At 40.8% G+C, this 21863-nt stretch overlaps 2 protein-coding genes across 2 annotated transcripts; both read left to right on the plus strand.

Annotated features, from left to right (window-relative positions):
- The first annotated feature begins 3956 nt into the window (after nucleotides 1-3956).
- Nucleotides 3957-7090, plus strand: LOC309798043 (YTH domain-containing protein 1-like). Its single transcript, XM_082646376.1, has one exon. It carries the CDS (start codon nucleotides 4673-4675, stop codon nucleotides 6848-6850), a length of 2178 nt encoding a protein of 725 aa, XP_082502502.1. The 5' UTR covers nucleotides 3957-4672; the 3' UTR covers nucleotides 6851-7090.
- A 10556-nt stretch (nucleotides 7091-17646) lies between these two features.
- On the plus strand, nucleotides 17647-20780 carry LOC309798041 (YTH domain-containing protein 1-like). Its single transcript, XM_082646374.1, has one exon. The coding sequence runs from the start codon at nucleotides 18363-18365 to the stop codon at nucleotides 20538-20540; it is 2178 nt and encodes a 725-aa protein (XP_082502500.1). The 5' UTR covers nucleotides 17647-18362; the 3' UTR covers nucleotides 20541-20780.
- The last annotated feature ends 1083 nt before the right edge of the window (nucleotides 20781-21863 follow it).

Here is a 21863-nt window from a genome sequence, read left to right on the forward strand (position 1 = left end):
GAGAAGGGAGTGTCAGGACATATTTAGAGTGATGAAAGGGAAAAAGCTACAACCAAGACTACTTTACCCAGCAAGGATCTCCTTCAGATTCGACGGAGAAATTAAAACCTTTACAGACAAGCAAAGGCTAAGAGAATTCAGCACCACCAAACCAGCATTACAACAAATGCTAAAAGAGCTTCTCTAGGCAGGAAACACAAGACAAGGGAAAGGCCTACAATAACAATCTCAAAACAATGGAGAAAATGGTAATAGGAACATACATATCAATGATTACCTTACATTTAAATGGATTAAATGCTCCAACCAAAAGGCATAGACTGGCTGAAAGGATACAAAAACAAGACCTGTACATGTACTGTCTACAAGAGACCCACTTCAGACCTAGGGACACATACAGACTGAAAGTGAGAGGATGGAAAAAGATATTCCATGCAAATGGAAATGAAAAGAAAGCTGGAGTAGCAATTCTCATATCAGATAAAATAAACTTTAAAACAAACACTATTACAGGAGACAAACAAGGACACTACATAATGATTAAGGGATCAATCCAAGAAGAAGATATAACAATTGTAAATATTTATGCATCCAGTACAGAAGCACCTCAATACATAAGGCAAATGCTAACAGCCATAAAAGGGGAAATCGACAGTAACAAAATCATAATAGGGGACTTTAACACCTCACATTCACCAATGGACAGATCATCCAAACTGAAAATAAATAAGGAAACACAAGCCTTAAATGACACATTCGTCTTCAAGGAATTCATGGGAAAGACTCTGACAAGTACAGGTTTCTGGTAACTGACTATACTGCTGAACTGAATGAATAAGCATTTTCAGAGCTCTAATGGAAAACTGATGAATTCATAAAGGTGCTAACAAAAGATCAAGATTAAAAAAAATTAATTACATGGGACTGAGTGAACTGATGAGGATGATTATAATTTTTGTGACTTTCTGTTTGAATAAAAAACAAATCCCACGAGGACTCAGAGGCAAAACATATACAAATCAATTTTCACTGCAAAGTAAAGGAGCTGTTACAGTGGAGGATTACTGGACTGAATGTCAATATTATGACATAGTATGAGTGTGTTTCGTGTTTGGTATTTGCACTCATTGTCGTATTTTTTGTGTTCATCCATTTACAATGCTTGGTGTCAGTTTATTTATCTCTTGAAAAAATAAAATAAAGTGTGTGTGTTTGTGAAAAAAGAAATGACACATTAAACAAGATGGACTTAGTTGATATTTATTGGACATTCCATCCAAAAACAGCAGTATACACTTTCTTCTCAAGTGCTCATGGAACATTCTCCAGGATAGATCATATCTTGGGTCACAAATCAAGCCTGGTAAATTTAAGAGAATTGAAATCGTATCAAGTGTCTTTTCCGACCACAACACTAGGAAACTAGATATCCATTACAGGAAAAAGTCTGTCAAAAATACAAACACATGGAGGCTAAACAATACACTACTTAATAACCAAGAGATCACTGAAGAAATCAAAGAGGAAATCAAAAAATACCTAGAACCAAATGACAATGAAAACATGACCAACCAAAACCTACGGGATGCAGCAAAAGCAGTTCTAAGAGGGAAGGTTATAGCAGTACAATCCTCCCTCAAGAAACAAGAAACATTTCAAATAAACAACCTAACCTTACACTTAAAGCAATTAGAGGAAGTAGAACAAAGATAACCCAAAGTTAGCTGAAGAAATCATAAAGATCAGAGCAGGAATAAATGAGAAAGAAATGAAGGAAACGATAGCAAAGATCAACACAAGTAAAAGCTGGTTCTTTTAGAAGATAAAAAAAAATTGATAAACCACCACCCAGACTCATCAAGAAAAAAAAAGGGAGAAGACTCAAATCCATAGAATTAGAAATGAAATAGGAGAAGTAACAACTGACACTGCAGAAATGCAAAGGACCATGAGAGATTACTACAAGCAACTATATGCCAATACAATGGAAAACCTGGAAGAAATGGACAAATTCTGAGAAAAGTACAACCTTCCGAGACGGAACCAGGATGAAATAGAAAATATAAGCCGGCCAATCACAAGCATTGAAATTGAAACTGTGATTAAAAATCTTCCAACAAACAAAAGCCCAGGACCAGATGGCTTCACAGGCAAATTCTATCAAACATTCAGAAAAGAGCTAACACCTAGCCTTCTCAAACTCTTCCAAAATATAGCAGAGGGAAGAACACTCCCAAACTCATTCTACAAGGCCACCATCATCCTGATACCAAAACCAGACAAAGATGCCACAAAAAAAGAAAACTACAGGCCGATATCATTGATGAACATAGATGCAGAAATCCTCAACAAAATACTAGCAAACGGAATCCAAGAGCACATTAAAAGGATCATACACCATGATCAAGTGGGGTTTATCCCAGAAATGCAAGGGTTCTTCAATATATGCAAATCAATCCATGTGATACACCATACTAACTAACTGAAGGAGAAAAACCATACGATCATCTCAATAGATGCAGAAAAAGCTTTTGATTAAATTCAACACCCATTTATGAGAAAACCCTCCAGAAAGTAGGCATAGAGGGAACTCAACATAACACAGGCCATATATGACAAACCCACAGCCAACATCGTTCTCAATGTTGAAAAACTGAAACCATTTCCACTAAGATGAGGAACACGACAAGGTTGCCCACTCTCACGACTGTTACTCAACATAGTTTTGGAAGTTTTAGCCACAGCAGTCAGAGATGAAAAAGAAATAAAAGCAATACAAATCAGAAAAGAAGTAGTAAAAGTGTCAGGGTTTGCAGATGACATGATTCTATACCTAGAGAATCCTAAAGAAGGTACCAGAAAACTACTAGAGCTAATCAATGAATCTGGTAAAGTAGCAGGCTACAAAATTAATGCACAGAAATCTCTTGCATTCCTATACACTAACAACAGAAGATCAGAAAGAGAAATTAGGGGAACAATCCCATTTACCATTGCAACAAAAACACTAAAATACCTAAGAATAAACCTACCTAAGGAGACAAAAGACCTGTATGCAGAAAACTATAAGACACTGATGAAAGAAATTAAAGATGAAACAAACAGATGGAGAGATATGCCATGTTTGTGAATTGGAAGAATCAACATTGTGAAAATGACTATACTACCCAAAGCAATCTACAGATTCAATGTAATCCTTATCATACTACCAATGGCATTTTTCACAGAACTAGAACAAAACAATTCACAATTTGTATGGAAACACAAAAGACCCCGAATAGCCAAAGCAGGCTTGAGAATGAAAAATGGAGCTGGAGGAATCAGGCGCCTGGACTGCAGGCTGTACTACAAAGCTACAGTCATCACGGCAGTATGGTAGTGGCACAAAAACAGAAATATAGATCAATGGAACAGGATAGAAAGCCCAGAGATAAACCCACGCACATCTGGTCACCTTATCTTTGACAAAGGAGGCAAGAATATACAGTGGAGAAACGACAGCCTCTTCAATAAGTGGTGCTGGGAAAACTGGACAGCTACATGTAAAAGAATGAAATTAGAACACGCCCTAACACCATACACAAAAATAAACTCAAAATGGATTAAAGACCTAAATGTAAGGCCACACACTTTCAAACTCTTAGAGGAAAACACAGGCAGAACACACTATGACATACATCACAGCAAGATCCTTTTTGACCCACCTCCTAGAGACATGGAAATAAAAACAAAAATAAACAAATGGGACCTCATGAAACTTAGAAGCTTTTGCATAGCAAAAGAAACCATAAACAAGATGGAAAGACAACCCTCAGAATGGGAGAAAATATTTGCCAATGTAGCAACTGACAAAGGATTAATCTCCAAAATCAAACTCAAAACAAACCAACGACCCAATGCAAAAATGGGCAGAAGGCCTAAATAGACATTTCTCCAAAGATATACAGATTGCCAACAAACACATGAAAGCATGCTCAACATCACTAATCATAAGAGAAATGCAAATCAACACTACAATGAGGTACGACCTCACACCGGTCAGAATGGCCAGCATCAAAACACCTACAAACAATTAATGCTGGAGAGGGTGTGGAGAAAAGGGAACCCTCTTGCTCTCTTGGTGGGAATGTAAACTGATACAGCCACTATGGAGAACAGTATGGAGGTGCCTTAAGAAACTAAAAATAGAACTACGATATGACCCAGCAATCCCACTACTGGACATATACCCTGAGAAAACCATAATTCAAAAAGCGTCACGGGGCACTGTGACGTTCCCAGGGAGGAACGAAGCGTAAGCAGCGCAGGGCATTTTGGGAGGGGGATCGTTTCACACGGCTCCATTATACCGCTGCCCGCTGCCTCCATGGTTTCCCTTCCCTCCCCATTACCGCCTCCCGTCCCTAAGCCCCAACGGGAAGGCTGGGCCTAGGGTGGGGGAGGCCGGAGTGAAAGGAGGAAAGCGGAAAAGGGAGAAAGGGAAGAAGTGAGGAGGAAGGGTGAGTCGGGAAGGGTTAGTGGTAGAGGCTAACGTGCGAAGCGCGCAAGCCCAGCGGACGGACTGACGGACGCGCCTGTGCTTCTGCTGCCGCGGCTGCGGCGCCCGCCCGAGTCACGTCGGAGCAGCGGCGGCGGCGGCGGCGGCGGCGGCGGCGGAAACAAGAGGGGAGCAATGGCGGCCGACAGCCGAGAGGAGAAAGATATAGAACTTACTGTTCTAGATGCTATTGTGTCTGAAATACCAGAACAGGATGATGAACTCTATAATCCAGAGAGTGAACCAGATAAAAATGAGGAAGAGGGTTCAAAAAGAAAAAGGGACCGAATGGAATCTACTGACACAAAGCAACAAAAGCCTTCTGTTCTTTCAAGACAATTGATTTCTAAGCCACTGAGCTCATCAGTCAGCAATAACAAAAGAATGGTTAGTACAGACGGAAAGCCAGTCACAGAGTATAAAAATGAGGACTATCAAAGATCTGAAAGATACAAACGTCTAGAAGCTGATCGGAAGACTCGTTTGTCAAGTAGTGCCTCCAGAGAACCTTATAAGAGTCAACCTGAGAAAACATGTGTGCGGAAAAGGGATCCTGAAAGGAGGGTCAAATCCCTTACACCAGATGGCTCTGAGAGAATTGGGCTTGAAGTGGACAGACGTGCAAGCAGATCCAGCCAGTCTTCTAAGGAGGAAGTGAACTCTGAAGAACATGCCTCTGACCATGAGACTGGCAGCAGTGGTTCTTCGGATGAGCAAGGCAACAACACTGAGAATGAGGAGGAAGGGGTGCAAGATGTGGAGGAAGATGAAGAGGTGGATGACGATGGAAAGGAGGAAGAGGAGGAAGAAGAAGAGGAAGAGGAGGAGAAGGAGGAGGAGGAGGAAGAAAAAGAGGAAGAGGAGGAGGATGAGGAAGAGGAGGAGGAGGAAGAAGAATATGAACAGGATGAGAGAGACCAGAAGGAAGAGGGAAATGATTATGACACCCGAAGGGAGGCTATCGACTCTCTTTCCTTCACGGATGGGCCTGTCAGATCTGGTTCAGGAACAGATGGATCAGAGGAGAAAAAGAAGGAAAGGAAGAGAGCTAGAGGCGTATCTCCTATTGTTTTTGATACAAGTGGAAGCTCTGCATCAGAGTCATATGCAGGTTCAGAAAAGAAGCACGCGAAATTACAATCTGCCGTTCATGTTGTCCGAAAAGATCAAACCAGTAAACTCAAATATGTCCTACAGGATGCGAGATTTTTTCTCATAGAGAGTAACAGCCATGAGAATGTGTCCCTTGCCAAAGCTAAGGGTGTATGGTCTACACTGCCAGTAAATGAGAAGAAATTAAATGCTGCATTCAGATCTGCAAGGAGTGTTATCTTAATATTTTCTGTGAGAGACAGTGGAAAATTTCAAGGATTTGCAAGACTTTCTTCAGAATCACACCATGGAGGATCTCCTATACATTGGGTACTTCCAGCAGGAATGAACGCTAAAATGCTGGGAGGTGTCTTTAAAATTGACTGGATTTGCAGGCGTGGACTACCCTTCACTAAGTCGGCTCATCTCACCAATCCTTGGAATGGACATAAGCCAGTAAACATCGCACGTGATGGACAGGAAATTGAACTTGAATGTGGAAAGCAGCTTTGTCTTCTATTTCCCCCTGATGAAAGTATTGACTTGCATCAGGTCGTTCATAAAATGCCTCACAAGAGAAGAATGCATTCTCAGCCCCAGTCAAGAGATCGTCCATCCCGTCGAGAACCAGTCCGGGATGTGGGAAGGCGTCGACCAGAAGATTATGATATTCATAACAGCAGAAAGAAAGCAAGGATTGACTATGCCCCTGAGTTTCATCAGACACCAGGGTATTTAAAGGATCCACGATACCAGGAAGTAGATAGACGGTTTTCAGGAGTTCCCCGAGATGTGTTTTTAAATGGGTCCTACAATGATTATTTGAGGGAATTTCATAACCTGGGACCACCAGCACCTCGGCGAGGAATGACTCCTTATCCTGGAATGGAACGACCTCCACACCATCAGCACCATGCTCCACCTCCTCAAGCTCATCCCCCCTACTCAGGACATCACCCAGTACCACATGAAGCAAGATACAGAGATAAACGACTACATGATTATGATATGAGGGTGGATGATTTCCTTCGTCGAACACAAGCTGTTGTCACCGGTCGGAGAAGTAGACCTCGTGAAAGAGATCGGGAGCGACAGCGAGATCGCCCTAGAGATAACAGAAGAGACAGAGAACGAGATAGAGGACGTGATAGAGAACGAGAAAGAGAGCGATTATGTGATCGAGACAGAGACCGAGGGGAGAGAGGACGATATAGAAGATAATGTGCTTTTGGAAGCACCGATTCTTTAAAAATAAAAAGAATCTTGTATTTTTCTTGTTGTGTGTGTTTACAAGTAGTAAAACTATTTTCAACTGTCTACTTGAAGTTCGTTGTGTAGAAGGATTTATTATGACCCGCTTTGTTCCAAGCATGCAGTATAATAAGAACTGGAAAAACTCAAATCCTCCAAAAAATGCACAGTTGACAATTTGAGTTGAGGCTTTTATTGTGGCAGAATGGAACAGCCCAAGAATGTAGATATTGATTCAGTCTCCATAAATGTTCATCTACATATAATATGTTCATCCTAGAGTTTTTTGTTTGTTTGCTTGCTTTCTTTTGCATCTTGATGGATGACTGGAACAATATTTTGCTTTGATGTATTTCTAAATGTAGGTGCACACGGTTCAGTAAAAATAATGCTGCTATCAAGTATGCAAATATTGAAATATGATGGTTTGACTGTAAGGCAGTGCTGTAGCAGCCTCTTGGTTTCTCCTTTTCCTTTTTTTAATCTTAACAAAAGTCACTTTTTATGTTTCTTCCATCTTCAATGATGAGAGCAATATTAAGACGTTGCTATCTAATTTTTAGTCTTTTTAGATAAAAAAATTCCTCTGTTCAGTAGCATGGTTGATGCTATTGTTTAGCCTTCCCCTCCAAACTGTATACATTGGCTTGGAATGTTCACAACTTGCATGTGTGGCAGCGGAAGATAATTCCCATATTCTACATTGCTACTGTTTTGTATAAAATAAATTGGTAAAGATTGACAAAAAAAAAAAAAAAAAAAAAAGAGTCACGTACCACAATAACCATTGCAGCACTATTTACAATAGCCGGGACATGGAAACAATCTAAGTGTCGATAGACACATGAATGGATAAAGAAGATGTGACACATATGTACAATGAAATATTACTCAGCCATAAAAAGAAATGAAATTGAATTATCTGTAGTGAGGTGGATGGACCTGGAGACTGTCATACATAGTGAAGTAAGTCAGAAAGAGAAAAACAAATACCGTATGCTAACACATAAAAATGGCATCTTAAAAAAAAAAAGAAGGTTCTGATGTACATAGGTTCAGGACAGGAATAAAGAAGCCGAAGTAGAGAATGGACTTGAGGACACAGGGAGGGGGGAGGGTAAGCTAGGATGAAGTGAGAGAGTGGCATCGAAATTTATACACTACCAAATGTATAATAGTTAGTGGGAAGCAGCCACATAGCACAGGGAGATCAGCTCAGTGTTTTGTGACCACCTAGAGGAGTGGGATAGGGAGGGATGGAGGAAGACGCAAGTGGGACGGGATACGGGGATACATGTATACATATAGCTGATTCACTTTGTTATACAGCAGAAAATAACACAACATTGTAAACAATTATACTCCAACAAAGAGGTTTAAAAAAATTTTTAAAGACCATAATGAGATATCACTACATCTATTAGGACAGCTAAAATGAAAAATAGTGACAATAACAAATGCTGGCATAATGGAGAATCTGATCTCTCATATATTGCTAGCGAGAATGTAAAATGGTACACTTGGGAAATCAGTTTGGCAGTTTTGTTAAATTAATGAAACATACATTTATACAACCCAACCATTTCACTCCTTGGTATTTACACCAAAGAAACAAATACCTATGTTCACACAAAACCAGGAAATGATCGTTATAGCAGCTTTAAAAACAACTTAATTGAAGTATAATTGACATATAACATCAGATCAGTTTCAGATGTACAACATAATTGTTTGATATTGGCATATGTTGCAAAATGATCTCCACAATATGTCTAGTTAACACCTTTCACCATACATGGATACATTTTTTTTCTTGTGATGATAACTTTGAATACCTACTCTCTTATCAACTTTCAAATATACAATATAGTTTCATTAACTAGAGTCACCATGCTATACGTTACATCCCTAGGACTTATTTTATAACTGAAAGTTTGTACCTTTTGACCCCCTTCACTCCTTTCATCCACTCCCCTCTCCCTTGCCTCTGGCAACAACTCATCTGTTCTCTGTATCTATGAGCTCAGTTTTTTTGTTTTGTTTTGTTTTAGATTCTACATATGAGTGCTAGAGCAGCTTTATTTGTAACAGCCAGAAACTGAAACAAACAAAATGTTCCTCAATAGGTGAATGGCTAAACAAACTGTAGTATACCCATATTATGAAATTAGCAGGAATTAATTAACTCAGCAATTAAAAGGAATGAACTATTAATACACAACAATTTGGATGGATCTCAAAAATACATTACGCTAACTAAAGAAAAGTGAATCTCAATGCCACACACTATAAGATGCCATGTACATCAGCAGTCCCCAACATTTTTGGCACCAGGGACCGGTTTCGTGGAAGACAACTTTTTCCACAGCCAGGGGTTGAGGGTGTGGTGGGATGGTTCAGGCAGTAATGCGAGCGATGGGGAGCAATGGGGAGCGATGCGAAGCGATGGGGAGCGATGGGGAGCGATGCGGAGCGGTGGGGAGCGATGGGGATCGATGGGGAGCGGTGGGGAGCGATTCGGAGCGATGGGGAGCGATTCGGAGCTATGGGGATCGATGGGGAGCGATGGGGGGCGGTGGGGAGTGGTGGGGAGCGATGAGGAGCGAGGGGGAGCGGTGGGGAGCGGTGGGGAGTGATGGGGAGTGATGGGGAGCAACGGGGAGCGATGGGGAGCGATGGGGAGCGATGGGGAGCGGCACATGAAGCTTCCCTTGCCCGCCGCTCACCTCCAGCTGTGTGGCCCGGTTTCTAACAGGCTGCAGACCAGTATCAGTCTGCGGCCTGGGGGTAGGGGACCCTTGATGTACATAATATTCTCCAAATGACAAAATTATAGAGATGGAAATCATACTAGTGGTTGCCAGGGTTATGGGATGGTGAGAGGTTGGGCGAAGGGGGCAGCTACAAGAGAGTAGCACAAGGGAGATCTTCGTGATGATGGACCAGTTCCCTATCTTGACGGCACTGGTTGCTAAATGAGTCATGTGACAAAATGACATAGAACAATATACAAACATTGCGCCAATGTCTATTTCCTCGCTTTGATACTGTACTATAATTGTGTAAGATGTAACCACTGGGGGAAACTGAGTGAAACGTCCATGGTCCTCTTTCTCTCTATAGTACAGAGTGAATCTATAGTCTATATTTAGTTTATGAATCTATAATCATTTTTAAATAAAAGGTTTAAAAAACAAATATTCATGTTAAATTTAACATTTAACATTTTATTTATGTGTTGCAAAAAAAGTCTTTAGGGCTTCCCTGGTGGCGCAGTGGTTGAGAGTCCGCCTGCCGATGCAGGGGACACGGGTTCGTGTCCAGGTCCGTGCCACGTGCCACGGAGCGGCTGGGCCCGTGTGCCATGGCCGCTGGGCTTGCACGTCCGGAGCCTGTGCTCTGCAACAGGAGAGGCCGCAACAGTGAGACCCGCGTACCGCAAAAAAAAAAAAAAAAATCTTTAAGACACACTAAGTGAGATAAAAGCAAGGCTAAGAATGATGTATTAAAATGGTGTGCTCTTATTTATTTTTTCTTTTGGAAGGGCCATATATGCATATATAAATGCTTACATAGTCATAGAAATTTCCTAAGTGATAGTCAAGAAATTAATAACAGAGGCTGCCCCTGGGCAGGAGAGAGATTGGGGTAAGAGACACTTTGAAAAGTGAAAAGGGGCCGTATTAATAATTCTACAGTGACAACAGGCACTGACGGGACAAAAATGGGAAAATCAGAGTTTATGGTCACTGATAGTATGCACTCAACAAATGTCAATAATTGTTATTTTCTTTTTTCTTCCGTCTATTTTTATCTATTTTGTACAAGAAAATATTTATGGTAACAGGACTAAGTTCGTTTTATTAACCCTTCTTCTGAAAAAAAATTAAGTTAGTTTTAAAACGTTGTTAAGCCCCTCAAATATATGGTAGAACATCACTTAAAACACCTCTAATTTACTCAGCGGTCAACAATCCAAATGCCTAGTGGGCCAGTCAGGTAAGGTAGATGTGTGAATTGGGTCATGTGTAGTATTTAGGAAATGGCTGAGACTGTGACAAACTGGAAAGAACTCCAAGACAAAGCACTCAAATGCAAATGTTTATAAGACTCAGCCTGGGCCAGAAAAACACAGCAATGTCCTGCCAGTGCCCACTAGCGACCCCATCCATGTCTGCTCGCTAAGGCATCCTGTTCCACTGCAGACAAGTCTAATTCCTAGAAAGTTCTTTATGCTGAAGTGACATTTACCTGTGGTGATTTCTCCCTATTAATCCTAGTTCTGAGCATTTCCTTCATAGTGAGAATTGGGGACCTGGTTTCACAACAAGTTAATTGGACTTGTTGGCATCCAATTAAGATCTCGTTCCTTTACTAAGTGCTCAGAGCTGCCTACAGGTGGACAATGTAACTCAAGTTTGTCCTCACACAAACCAGGGTAAATGCAAACTCTGTCATTTAACAGATCTAATACATTGAAAAAGTGATTCAATCTTTACTTATCTTCCTATTCAAAATGAGGATAATAAAAACGGCCAATTTGCAGAGTTGCTGTGAAGATTAAATATGGAAACGTTAAAATGCCAAGTACATGTCAAAGAAAATGCCTCCTCCTGTCAGAAAACAATTGTGACAGAGGTTACTTTGGAGCTTATTGTTCAACTTACGTGGATTTTGTGAGAGTGGAAAATATGCAGATTTTCAGAGTAATTCCATAGCCAGCGATCCAAGGTTGAGCTTCCTCTCTTCCCAATCTACCAGGCATGTTTCCTCATTTCGCCACTAGATGGCAGTTGCTTCCCAGAGCATTTGAGCTCCAAGGAAGTAAAATCTCCAAAGCTTATCCAAGGCTCTCATTCATGTTACAAATCAGGTCTAGAGCCACACCAAGTAACAGGATGTCTATCCTCTCAAGGAGAATTTGTTTCACTCAGTAACCAAGAAATTCAGAGCCCGTTCCTGAAATTCAACGGGGGAAGAGGTGATGGTCCAGAAGAGCAATTTATTACTCACGCACGCAGCTAACCTGGATTTGCTCCCGCCACAGGGCCTTTGCGCTTGGCTGTGCCATCTTCCTGGATCCTCTTCCCACAGGCATTTGTATAGCGTACCCCTTTCTGTATTTACTTACTAGCTCACAGCACCCATAACCTAAGTCCCAGGACAGCTGGGGCTGTGTTTTGTTCCTTACAGCATCCCCAACCTCAATAACTGTGCCTAGTACATACTAATAAACATTTGCCCAATAAATACCTGTCAAGAGAAGCTTAAATGAATACCTAAGTTCTCAAAAGTTGCTCATCCACTAGCTAAAATAACACTCCTTCTCTTTTCCTTAAGAAAGCAAATCCAGATGCCAGAGAAGGAGAGAGACTCTGTCTAACCAGCCGAGGACTGAATGTGGCCATGGTCCCCAACCCTCACCTGTGGAAATCACATCTCATCTCCTACATTGCTTGAGCCTCCGGTGACCATGGCAAGGCTAATAAACTGACCTGAGGTAATGGGGGAAAGTCAGGGATGATCCTTTTCTTTCCTTATCAGTAACATGGCTTTTAATAGTCATTCTGGACAAAAAGCTATTGCCAAAACCCAATACTCCTTTCTTTTGTCTTTTATCCACACCTCTATTTTATAGGTGCCACAAACTCAAATAAATCTATTCTCTTCTTCCACAAACTGTCCCCGATAATGGCACCCCAGTCACAGGACTTCAGCTCATTGCTCTCCTTGGACACCACATGTAACTGTCACCCCCTAATAATCCTACCTCAAGCCTCTACACTCCTCTTTCCCATTCTTACTGCCATCACCCAGGGCCCTCGTTTCCCTGGGCTGTCACCAAAGTCTATTGGACAAAATGCACAGCTCTATGACCTGCTCAACACTTCTTATGGACCCTTTAAGATCAGCTTATTTCATCTCCTTTGTGAAGCCTTCTCTCTCCCTGCCTCTCTGAGTAGAATTGACCCTCTGTTCCATGTGTCTCCACTTGTTTCATGTAGATTTCTCTCATGGTGTCCATCCCTCTTTATTGCAATGTATTTTTACCAGCTCTTTCTCACTAGAGTAACATGAGGGCTGGGCCATATTTTATTCATTTGTTTGTTATTGCAACAGATGAAGGAGCAAGGTAAAAACCCACCAGACCAAACAAATGAAGAGGAAATAGGCTGTCTACCTGAAAAAGAATTCAGAGCAATAATAGTACAGATTATACAAAATATTGGAAATTGAATGGAGAAAATACAAGAAACGTTTAACAATGACCTAGAAGAACTGAAGAGCAAAAAAAAAAAACAAAAACAAATGAGGAACAACACAATAAATGAAATTTAAAATTCTCTAGAAGAACTCAGTAGCAGGATAACTGAGACAGAAGAATGGATAAGTGACCTGGAAGATAAAATCGTGGAAATCACTACTGCAGAGCAGAATAAAGAAAAACGATTGAAGAGAATTGAGTACAGACTCACAGACGTCTGGGACAACATGAAAGACACCAAATTCGAATTATAGGAATAACAGAAGAAGAACAGGGAAAGAAAGGGACTGAGAAAATATTTGAAGAGATTATAGTGGAAAACCTCCCTACTATGGAAAGGAAATGATTAATCAAGTCCAGGATGGGTAGAGAGTCCCATACAGGATAAATCCAAGGAGAAACATGGCAAGACACATATTAATCAAGCTACCAAAAATTAAATACAAAGAAAATATATTAAAAGTAGCAAGGGAAAAACAACAAATAGCATACAAGGGAATCCCCATAAGGTTAACAGCTTATCTTTCAGCAGAAGTTCTGCAAGTGAGAAGGGAGTGTCAGGACATATTTAGAGTGATGAAAGGGAAAAAGCTACAACCAAGACTACTTTACCCAGCAAGGATCTCCTTCAGATTCGACGGAGAAATTAAAACCTTTACAGACAAGCAAAGGCTAAGAGAATTCAGCACCACCAAACCAGCATTACAACAAATGCTAAAAGAGCTTCTCTAGGCAGGAAACACAAGACAAGGGAAAGGCCTACAATAACAATCTCAAAACAATGGAGAAAATGGTAATAGGAACATACATATCAATGATTACCTTACATTTAAATGGATTAAATGCTCCAACCAAAAGGCATAGACTGGCTGAAAGGATACAAAAACAAGACCTGTACATGTACTGTCTACAAGAGACCCACTTCAGACCTAGGGACACATACAGACTGAAAGTGAGAGGATGGAAAAAGATATTCCATGCAAATGGAAATGAAAAGAAAGCTGGAGTAGCAATTCTCATATCAGATAAAATAAACTTTAAAACAAACACTATTACAGGAGACAAACAAGGACACTACATAATGATTAAGGGATCAATCCAAGAAGAAGATATAACAATTGTAAATATTTATGCATCCAGTACAGAAGCACCTCAATACATAAGGCAAATGCTAACAGCCATAAAAGGGGAAATCGACAGTAACAAAATCATAAGAGGGGACTTTAACACCTCACATTCACCAATGGACAGATCATCCAAACTGAAAATAAATAAGGAAACACAAGCCTTAAATGACACATTCGTCTTCAAGGAATTCATGGGAAAGACTCTGACAAGTACAGGTTTCTGGTAACTGACTATACTGCTGAACTGAATGAATAAGCATTTTCAGAGCTCTAATGGAAAACTGATGAATTCATAAAGGTGCTAACAAAAGATCAAGATTAAAAAAAATTAATTACATGGGACTGAGTGAACTGATGAGGATGATTATAATTTTTGTGACTTTCTGTTTGAATAAAAAACAAATCCCACGAGGACTCAGAGGCAAAACATATACAAATCAATTTTCACTGCAAAGTAAAGGAGCTGTTACAGTGGAGGATTACTGGACTGAATGTCAATATTATGACATAGTATGAGTGTGTTTCGTGTTTGGTATTTGCACTCATTGTCGTATTTTTTGTGTTCATCCATTTACAATGCTTGGTGTCAGTTTATTTATCTCTTGAAAAAATAAAATAAAGTGTGTGTGTTTGTGAAAAAAGAAATGACACATTAAACAAGATGGACTTAGTTGATATTTATTGGACATTCCATCCAAAAACAGCAGTATACACTTTCTTCTCAAGTGCTCATGGAACATTCTCCAGGATAGATCATATCTTGGGTCACAAATCAAGCCTGGTAAATTTAAGAGAATTGAAATCGTATCAAGTGTCTTTTCCGACCACAACACTAGGAAACTAGATATCCATTACAGGAAAAAGTCTGTCAAAAATACAAACACATGGAGGCTAAACAATACACTACTTAATAACCAAGAGATCACTGAAGAAATCAAAGAGGAAATCAAAAAATACCTAGAACCAAATGACAATGAAAACATGACCAACCAAAACCTACGGGATGCAGCAAAAGCAGTTCTAAGAGGGAAGGTTATAGCAGTACAATCCTCCCTCAAGAAACAAGAAACATTTCAAATAAACAACCTAACCTTACACTTAAAGCAATTAGAGGAAGTAGAACAAAGATAACCCAAAGTTAGCTGAAGAAATCATAAAGATCAGAGCAGGAATAAATGAGAAAGAAATGAAGGAAACGATAGCAAAGATCAACACAAGTAAAAGCTGGTTCTTTTAGAAGATAAAAAAAAATTGATAAACCACCACCCAGACTCATCAAGAAAAAAAAAGGGAGAAGACTCAAATCCATAGAATTAGAAATGAAATAGGAGAAGTAACAACTGACACTGCAGAAATGCAAAGGACCATGAGAGATTACTACAAGCAACTATATGCCAATACAATGGAAAACCTGGAAGAAATGGACAAATTCTGAGAAAAGTACAACCTTCCGAGACGGAACCAGGATGAAATAGAAAATATAAGCCGGCCAATCACAAGCATTGAAATTGAAACTGTGATTAAAAATCTTCCAACAAACAAAAGCCCAGGACCAGATGGCTTCACAGGCAAATTCTATCAAACATTCAGAAAAGAGCTAACACCTAGCCTTCTCAAACTCTTCCAAAATATAGCAGAGGGAAGAACACTCCCAAACTCATTCTACAAGGCCACCATCATCCTGATACCAAAACCAGACAAAGATGCCACAAAAAAAGAAAACTACAGGCCGATATCATTGATGAACATAGATGCAGAAATCCTCAACAAAATACTAGCAAACGGAATCCAAGAGCACATTAAAAGGATCATACACCATGATCAAGTGGGGTTTATCCCAGAAATGCAAGGGTTCTTCAATATATGCAAATCAATCCATGTGATACACCATACTAACTAACTGAAGGAGAAAAACCATACGATCATCTCAATAGATGCAGAAAAAGCTTTTGATTAAATTCAACACCCATTTATGAGAAAACCCTCCAGAAAGTAGGCATAGAGGGAACTCAACATAACACAGGCCATATATGACAAACCCACAGCCAACATCGTTCTCAATGTTGAAAAACTGAAACCATTTCCACTAAGATGAGGAACACGACAAGGTTGCCCACTCTCACGACTGTTACTCAACATAGTTTTGGAAGTTTTAGCCACAGCAGTCAGAGATGAAAAAGAAATAAAAGCAATACAAATCAGAAAAGAAGTAGTAAAAGTGTCAGGGTTTGCAGATGACATGATTCTATACCTAGAGAATCCTAAAGAAGGTACCAGAAAACTACTAGAGCTAATCAATGAATCTGGTAAAGTAGCAGGCTACAAAATTAATGCACAGAAATCTCTTGCATTCCTATACACTAACAACAGAAGATCAGAAAGAGAAATTAGGGGAACAATCCCATTTACCATTGCAACAAAAACACTAAAATACCTAAGAATAAACCTACCTAAGGAGACAAAAGACCTGTATGCAGAAAACTATAAGACACTGATGAAAGAAATTAAAGATGAAACAAACAGATGGAGAGATATGCCATGTTTGTGAATTGGAAGAATCAACATTGTGAAAATGACTATACTACCCAAAGCAATCTACAGATTCAATGTAATCCTTATCATACTACCAATGGCATTTTTCACAGAACTAGAACAAAACAATTCACAATTTGTATGGAAACACAAAAGACCCCGAATAGCCAAAGCAGGCTTGAGAATGAAAAATGGAGCTGGAGGAATCAGGCGCCTGGACTGCAGGCTGTACTACAAAGCTACAGTCATCACGGCAGTATGGTAGTGGCACAAAAACAGAAATATAGATCAATGGAACAGGATAGAAAGCCCAGAGATAAACCCACGCACATCTGGTCACCTTATCTTTGACAAAGGAGGCAAGAATATACAGTGGAGAAACGACAGCCTCTTCAATAAGTGGTGCTGGGAAAACTGGACAGCTACATGTAAAAGAATGAAATTAGAACACGCCCTAACACCATACACAAAAATAAACTCAAAATGGATTAAAGACCTAAATGTAAGGCCACACACTTTCAAACTCTTAGAGGAAAACACAGGCAGAACACACTATGACATACATCACAGCAAGATCCTTTTTGACCCACCTCCTAGAGACATGGAAATAAAAACAAAAATAAACAAATGGGACCTCATGAAACTTAGAAGCTTTTGCATAGCAAAAGAAACCATAAACAAGATGGAAAGACAACCCTCAGAATGGGAGAAAATATTTGCCAATGTAGCAACTGACAAAGGATTAATCTCCAAAATCAAACTCAAAACAAACCAACGACCCAATGCAAAAATGGGCAGAAGGCCTAAATAGACATTTCTCCAAAGATATACAGATTGCCAACAAACACATGAAAGCATGCTCAACATCACTAATCATAAGAGAAATGCAAATCAACACTACAATGAGGTACGACCTCACACCGGTCAGAATGGCCAGCATCAAAACACCTACAAACAATTAATGCTGGAGAGGGTGTGGAGAAAAGGGAACCCTCTTGCTCTCTTGGTGGGAATGTAAACTGATACAGCCACTATGGAGAACAGTATGGAGGTGCCTTAAGAAACTAAAAATAGAACTACGATATGACCCAGCAATCCCACTACTGGACATATACCCTGAGAAAACCATAATTCAAAAAGCGTCACGGGGCACTGTGACGTTCCCAGGGAGGAACGAAGCGTAAGCAGCGCAGGGCATTTTGGGAGGGGGATCGTTTCACACGGCTCCATTATACCGCTGCCCGCTGCCTCCATGGTTTCCCTTCCCTCCCCATTACCGCCTCCCGTCCCTAAGCCCCAACGGGAAGGCTGGGCCTAGGGTGGGGGAGGCCGGAGTGAAAGGAGGAAAGCGGAAAAGGGAGAAAGGGAAGAAGTGAGGAGGAAGGGTGAGTCGGGAAGGGTTAGTGGTAGAGGCTAACGTGCGAAGCGCGCAAGCCCAGCGGACGGACTGACGGACGCGCCTGTGCTTCTGCTGCCGCGGCTGCGGCGCCCGCCCGAGTCACGTCGGAGCAGCGGCGGCGGCGGCGGCGGCGGCAGCAGCGGAAACAAGAGGGGAGCAATGGCGGCCGACAGCCGAGAGGAGAAAGATATAGAACTTACTGTTCTAGATGCTATTGTGTCTGAAATACCAGAACAGGATGATGAACTCTATAATCCAGAGAGTGAACCAGATAAAAATGAGGAAGAGGGTTCAAAAAGAAAAAGGGACCGAATGGAATCTACTGACACAAAGCAACAAAAGCCTTCTGTTCTTTCAAGACAATTGATTTCTAAGCCACTGAGCTCATCAGTCAGCAATAACAAAAGAATGGTTAGTACAGACGGAAAGCCAGTCACAGAGTATAAAAATGAGGACTATCAAAGATCTGAAAGATACAAACGTCTAGAAGCTGATCGGAAGACTCGTTTGTCAAGTAGTGCCTCCAGAGAACCTTATAAGAGTCAACCTGAGAAAACATGTGTGCGGAAAAGGGATCCTGAAAGGAGGGTCAAATCCCTTACACCAGATGGCTCTGAGAGAATTGGGCTTGAAGTGGACAGACGTGCAAGCAGATCCAGCCAGTCTTCTAAGGAGGAAGTGAACTCTGAAGAACATGCCTCTGACCATGAGACTGGCAGCAGTGGTTCTTCGGATGAGCAAGGCAACAACACTGAGAATGAGGAGGAAGGGGTGCAAGATGTGGAGGAAGATGAAGAGGTGGATGACGATGGAAAGGAGGAAGAGGAGGAAGAAGAAGAGGAAGAGGAGGAGAAGGAGGAGGAGGAGGAAGAAAAAGAGGAAGAGGAGGAGGAGGAGGAAGAGGAGGAGGAGGAAGAAGAATATGAACAGGATGAGAGAGACCAGAAGGAAGAGGGAAATGATTATGACACCCGAAGGGAGGCTATCGACTCTCTTTCCTTCACGGATGGGCCTGTCAGATCTGGTTCAGGAACAGATGGATCAGAGGAGAAAAAGAAGGAAAGGAAGAGAGCTAGAGGCGTATCTCCTATTGTTTTTGATACAAGTGGAAGCTCTGCATCAGAGTCATATGCAGGTTCAGAAAAGAAGCACGCGAAATTACAATCTGCCGTTCATGTTGTCCGAAAAGATCAAACCAGTAAACTCAAATATGTCCTACAGGATGCGAGATTTTTTCTCATAGAGAGTAACAGCCATGAGAATGTGTCCCTTGCCAAAGCTAAGGGTGTATGGTCTACACTGCCAGTAAATGAGAAGAAATTAAATGCTGCATTCAGATCTGCAAGGAGTGTTATCTTAATATTTTCTGTGAGAGACAGTGGAAAATTTCAAGGATTTGCAAGACTTTCTTCAGAATCACACCATGGAGGATCTCCTATACATTGGGTACTTCCAGCAGGAATGAACGCTAAAATGCTGGGAGGTGTCTTTAAAATTGACTGGATTTGCAGGCGTGGACTACCCTTCACTAAGTCGGCTCATCTCACCAATCCTTGGAATGGACATAAGCCAGTAAACATTGCACGTGATGGACAGGAAATTGAACTTGAATGTGGAAAGCAGCTTTGTCTTCTATTTCCCCCTGATGAAAGTATTGACTTGCATCAGGTCGTTCATAAAATGCCTCACAAGAGAAGAATGCATTCTCAGCCCCAGTCAAGAGATCGTCCATCCCGTCGAGAACCAGTCCGGGATGTGGGAAGGCGTCGACCAGAAGATTATGATATTCATAACAGCAGAAAGAAAGCAAGGATTGACTATGCCCCTGAGTTTCATCAGACACCAGGGTATTTAAAGGATCCACGATACCAGGAAGTAGATAGACGGTTTTCAGGAGTTCCCCGAGATGTGTTTTTAAATGGGTCCTACAATGATTATTTGAGGGAATTTCATAACCTGGGACCACCAGCACCTCGGCGAGGAATGACTCCTTATCCTGGAATGGAACGACCTCCACACCATCAGCACCATGCTCCACCTCCTCAAGCTCATCCCCCCTACTCAGGACATCACCCAGTACCACATGAAGCAAGATACAGAGATAAACGACTACATGATTATGATATGAGGGTGGATGATTTCCTTCGTCGAACACAAGCTGTTGTCACCGGTCGGAGAAGTAGACCTCGTGAAAGAGATCGGGAGCGACAGCGAGATCGCCCTAGAGATAACAGAAGAGACAGAGAACGAGATAGAGGACGTGATAGAGAACGAGAAAGAGAGCGATTATGTGATCGAGACAGAGACCGAGGGGAGAGAGGACGATATAGAAGATAATGTGCTTTTGGAAGCACCGATTCTTTAAAAATAAAAAGAATCTTGTATTTTTCTTGTTGTGTGTGTTTACAAGTAGTAAAACTATTTTCAACTGTCTACTTGAAGTTCGTTGTGTAGAAGGATTTATTATGACCCGCTTTGTTCCAAGCATGCAGTATAATAAGAACTGGAAAAACTCAAATCCTCCAAAAAATGCACAGTTGACAATTTGAGTTGAGGCTTTTATTGTGGCAGAATGGAACAGCCCAAGAATGTAGATATTGATTCAGTCTCCATAAATGTTCATCTACATATAATATGTTCATCCTAGAGTTTTTTGTTTGTTTGCTTGCTTTCTTTTGCATCTTGATGGATGACTGGAACAATATTTTGCTTTGATGTATTTCTAAATGTAGGTGCACACGGTTCAGTAAAAATAATGCTGCTATCAAGTATGCAAATATTGAAATATGATGGTTTGACTGTAAGGCAGTGCTGTAGCAGCCTCTTGGTTTCTCCTTTTCCTTTTTTTAATCTTAACAAAAGTCACTTTTTATGTTTCTTCCATCTTCAATGATGAGAGCAATATTAAGACGTTGCTATCTAATTTTTAGTCTTTTTAGATAAAAAAATTCCTCTGTTCAGTAGCATGGTTGATGCTATTGTTTAGCCTTCCCCTCCAAACTGTATACATTGGCTTGGAATGTTCACAACTTGCATGTGTGGCAGCGGAAGATAATTCCCATATTCTACATTGCTACTGTTTTGTATAAAATAAATTGGTAAAGATTGACAAAAAAAAAAAAAAAAAAAAAAGAGTCACGTACCACAATAACCATTGCAGCACTATTTACAATAGCCGGGACATGGAAACAATCTAAGTGTCGATAGACACATGAATGGATAAAGAAGATGTGACACATATGTACAATGAAATATTACTCAGCCATAAAAAGAAATGAAATTGAATTATCTGTAGTGAGGTGGATGGACCTGGAGACTGTCATACATAGTGAAGTAAGTCAGAAAGAGAAAAACAAATACCGTATGCTAACACATAAAAATGGCATCTTAAAAAAAAAAAGAAGGTTCTGATGTACATAGGTTCAGGACAGGAATAAAGAAGCCGAAGTAGAGAATGGACTTGAGGACACAGGGAGGGGGGAGGGTAAGCTAGGATGAAGTGAGAGAGTGGCATCGAAATTTATACACTACCAAATGTATAATAGTTAGTGGGAAGCAGCCACATAGCACAGGGAGATCAGCTCAGTGTTTTGTGACCACCTAGAGGAGTGGGATAGGGAGGGATGGAGGAAGACGCAAGTGGGACGGGATACGGGGATA

The sequence above is a fragment of the Mesoplodon mirus genome (genome assembly GCF_964341445.2).
Source record: "Mesoplodon mirus genome assembly, contig: HAP1_SCAFFOLD_1455, whole genome shotgun sequence".
NCBI lineage: Eukaryota > Metazoa > Chordata > Mammalia > Artiodactyla > Ziphiidae > Mesoplodon > Mesoplodon mirus.

What these genes read in the sequence shown, in the direction of transcription:
- LOC309798043 (XM_082646376.1), top strand. Translation starts at nt 4,673, where the DNA reads ATGGCGGCCGACAGCCGAGAGGAGAAAGATATAGAACTTACTGTTCTA.
- LOC309798041 (XM_082646374.1), top strand. Translation starts at nt 18,363, where the DNA reads ATGGCGGCCGACAGCCGAGAGGAGAAAGATATAGAACTTACTGTTCTA.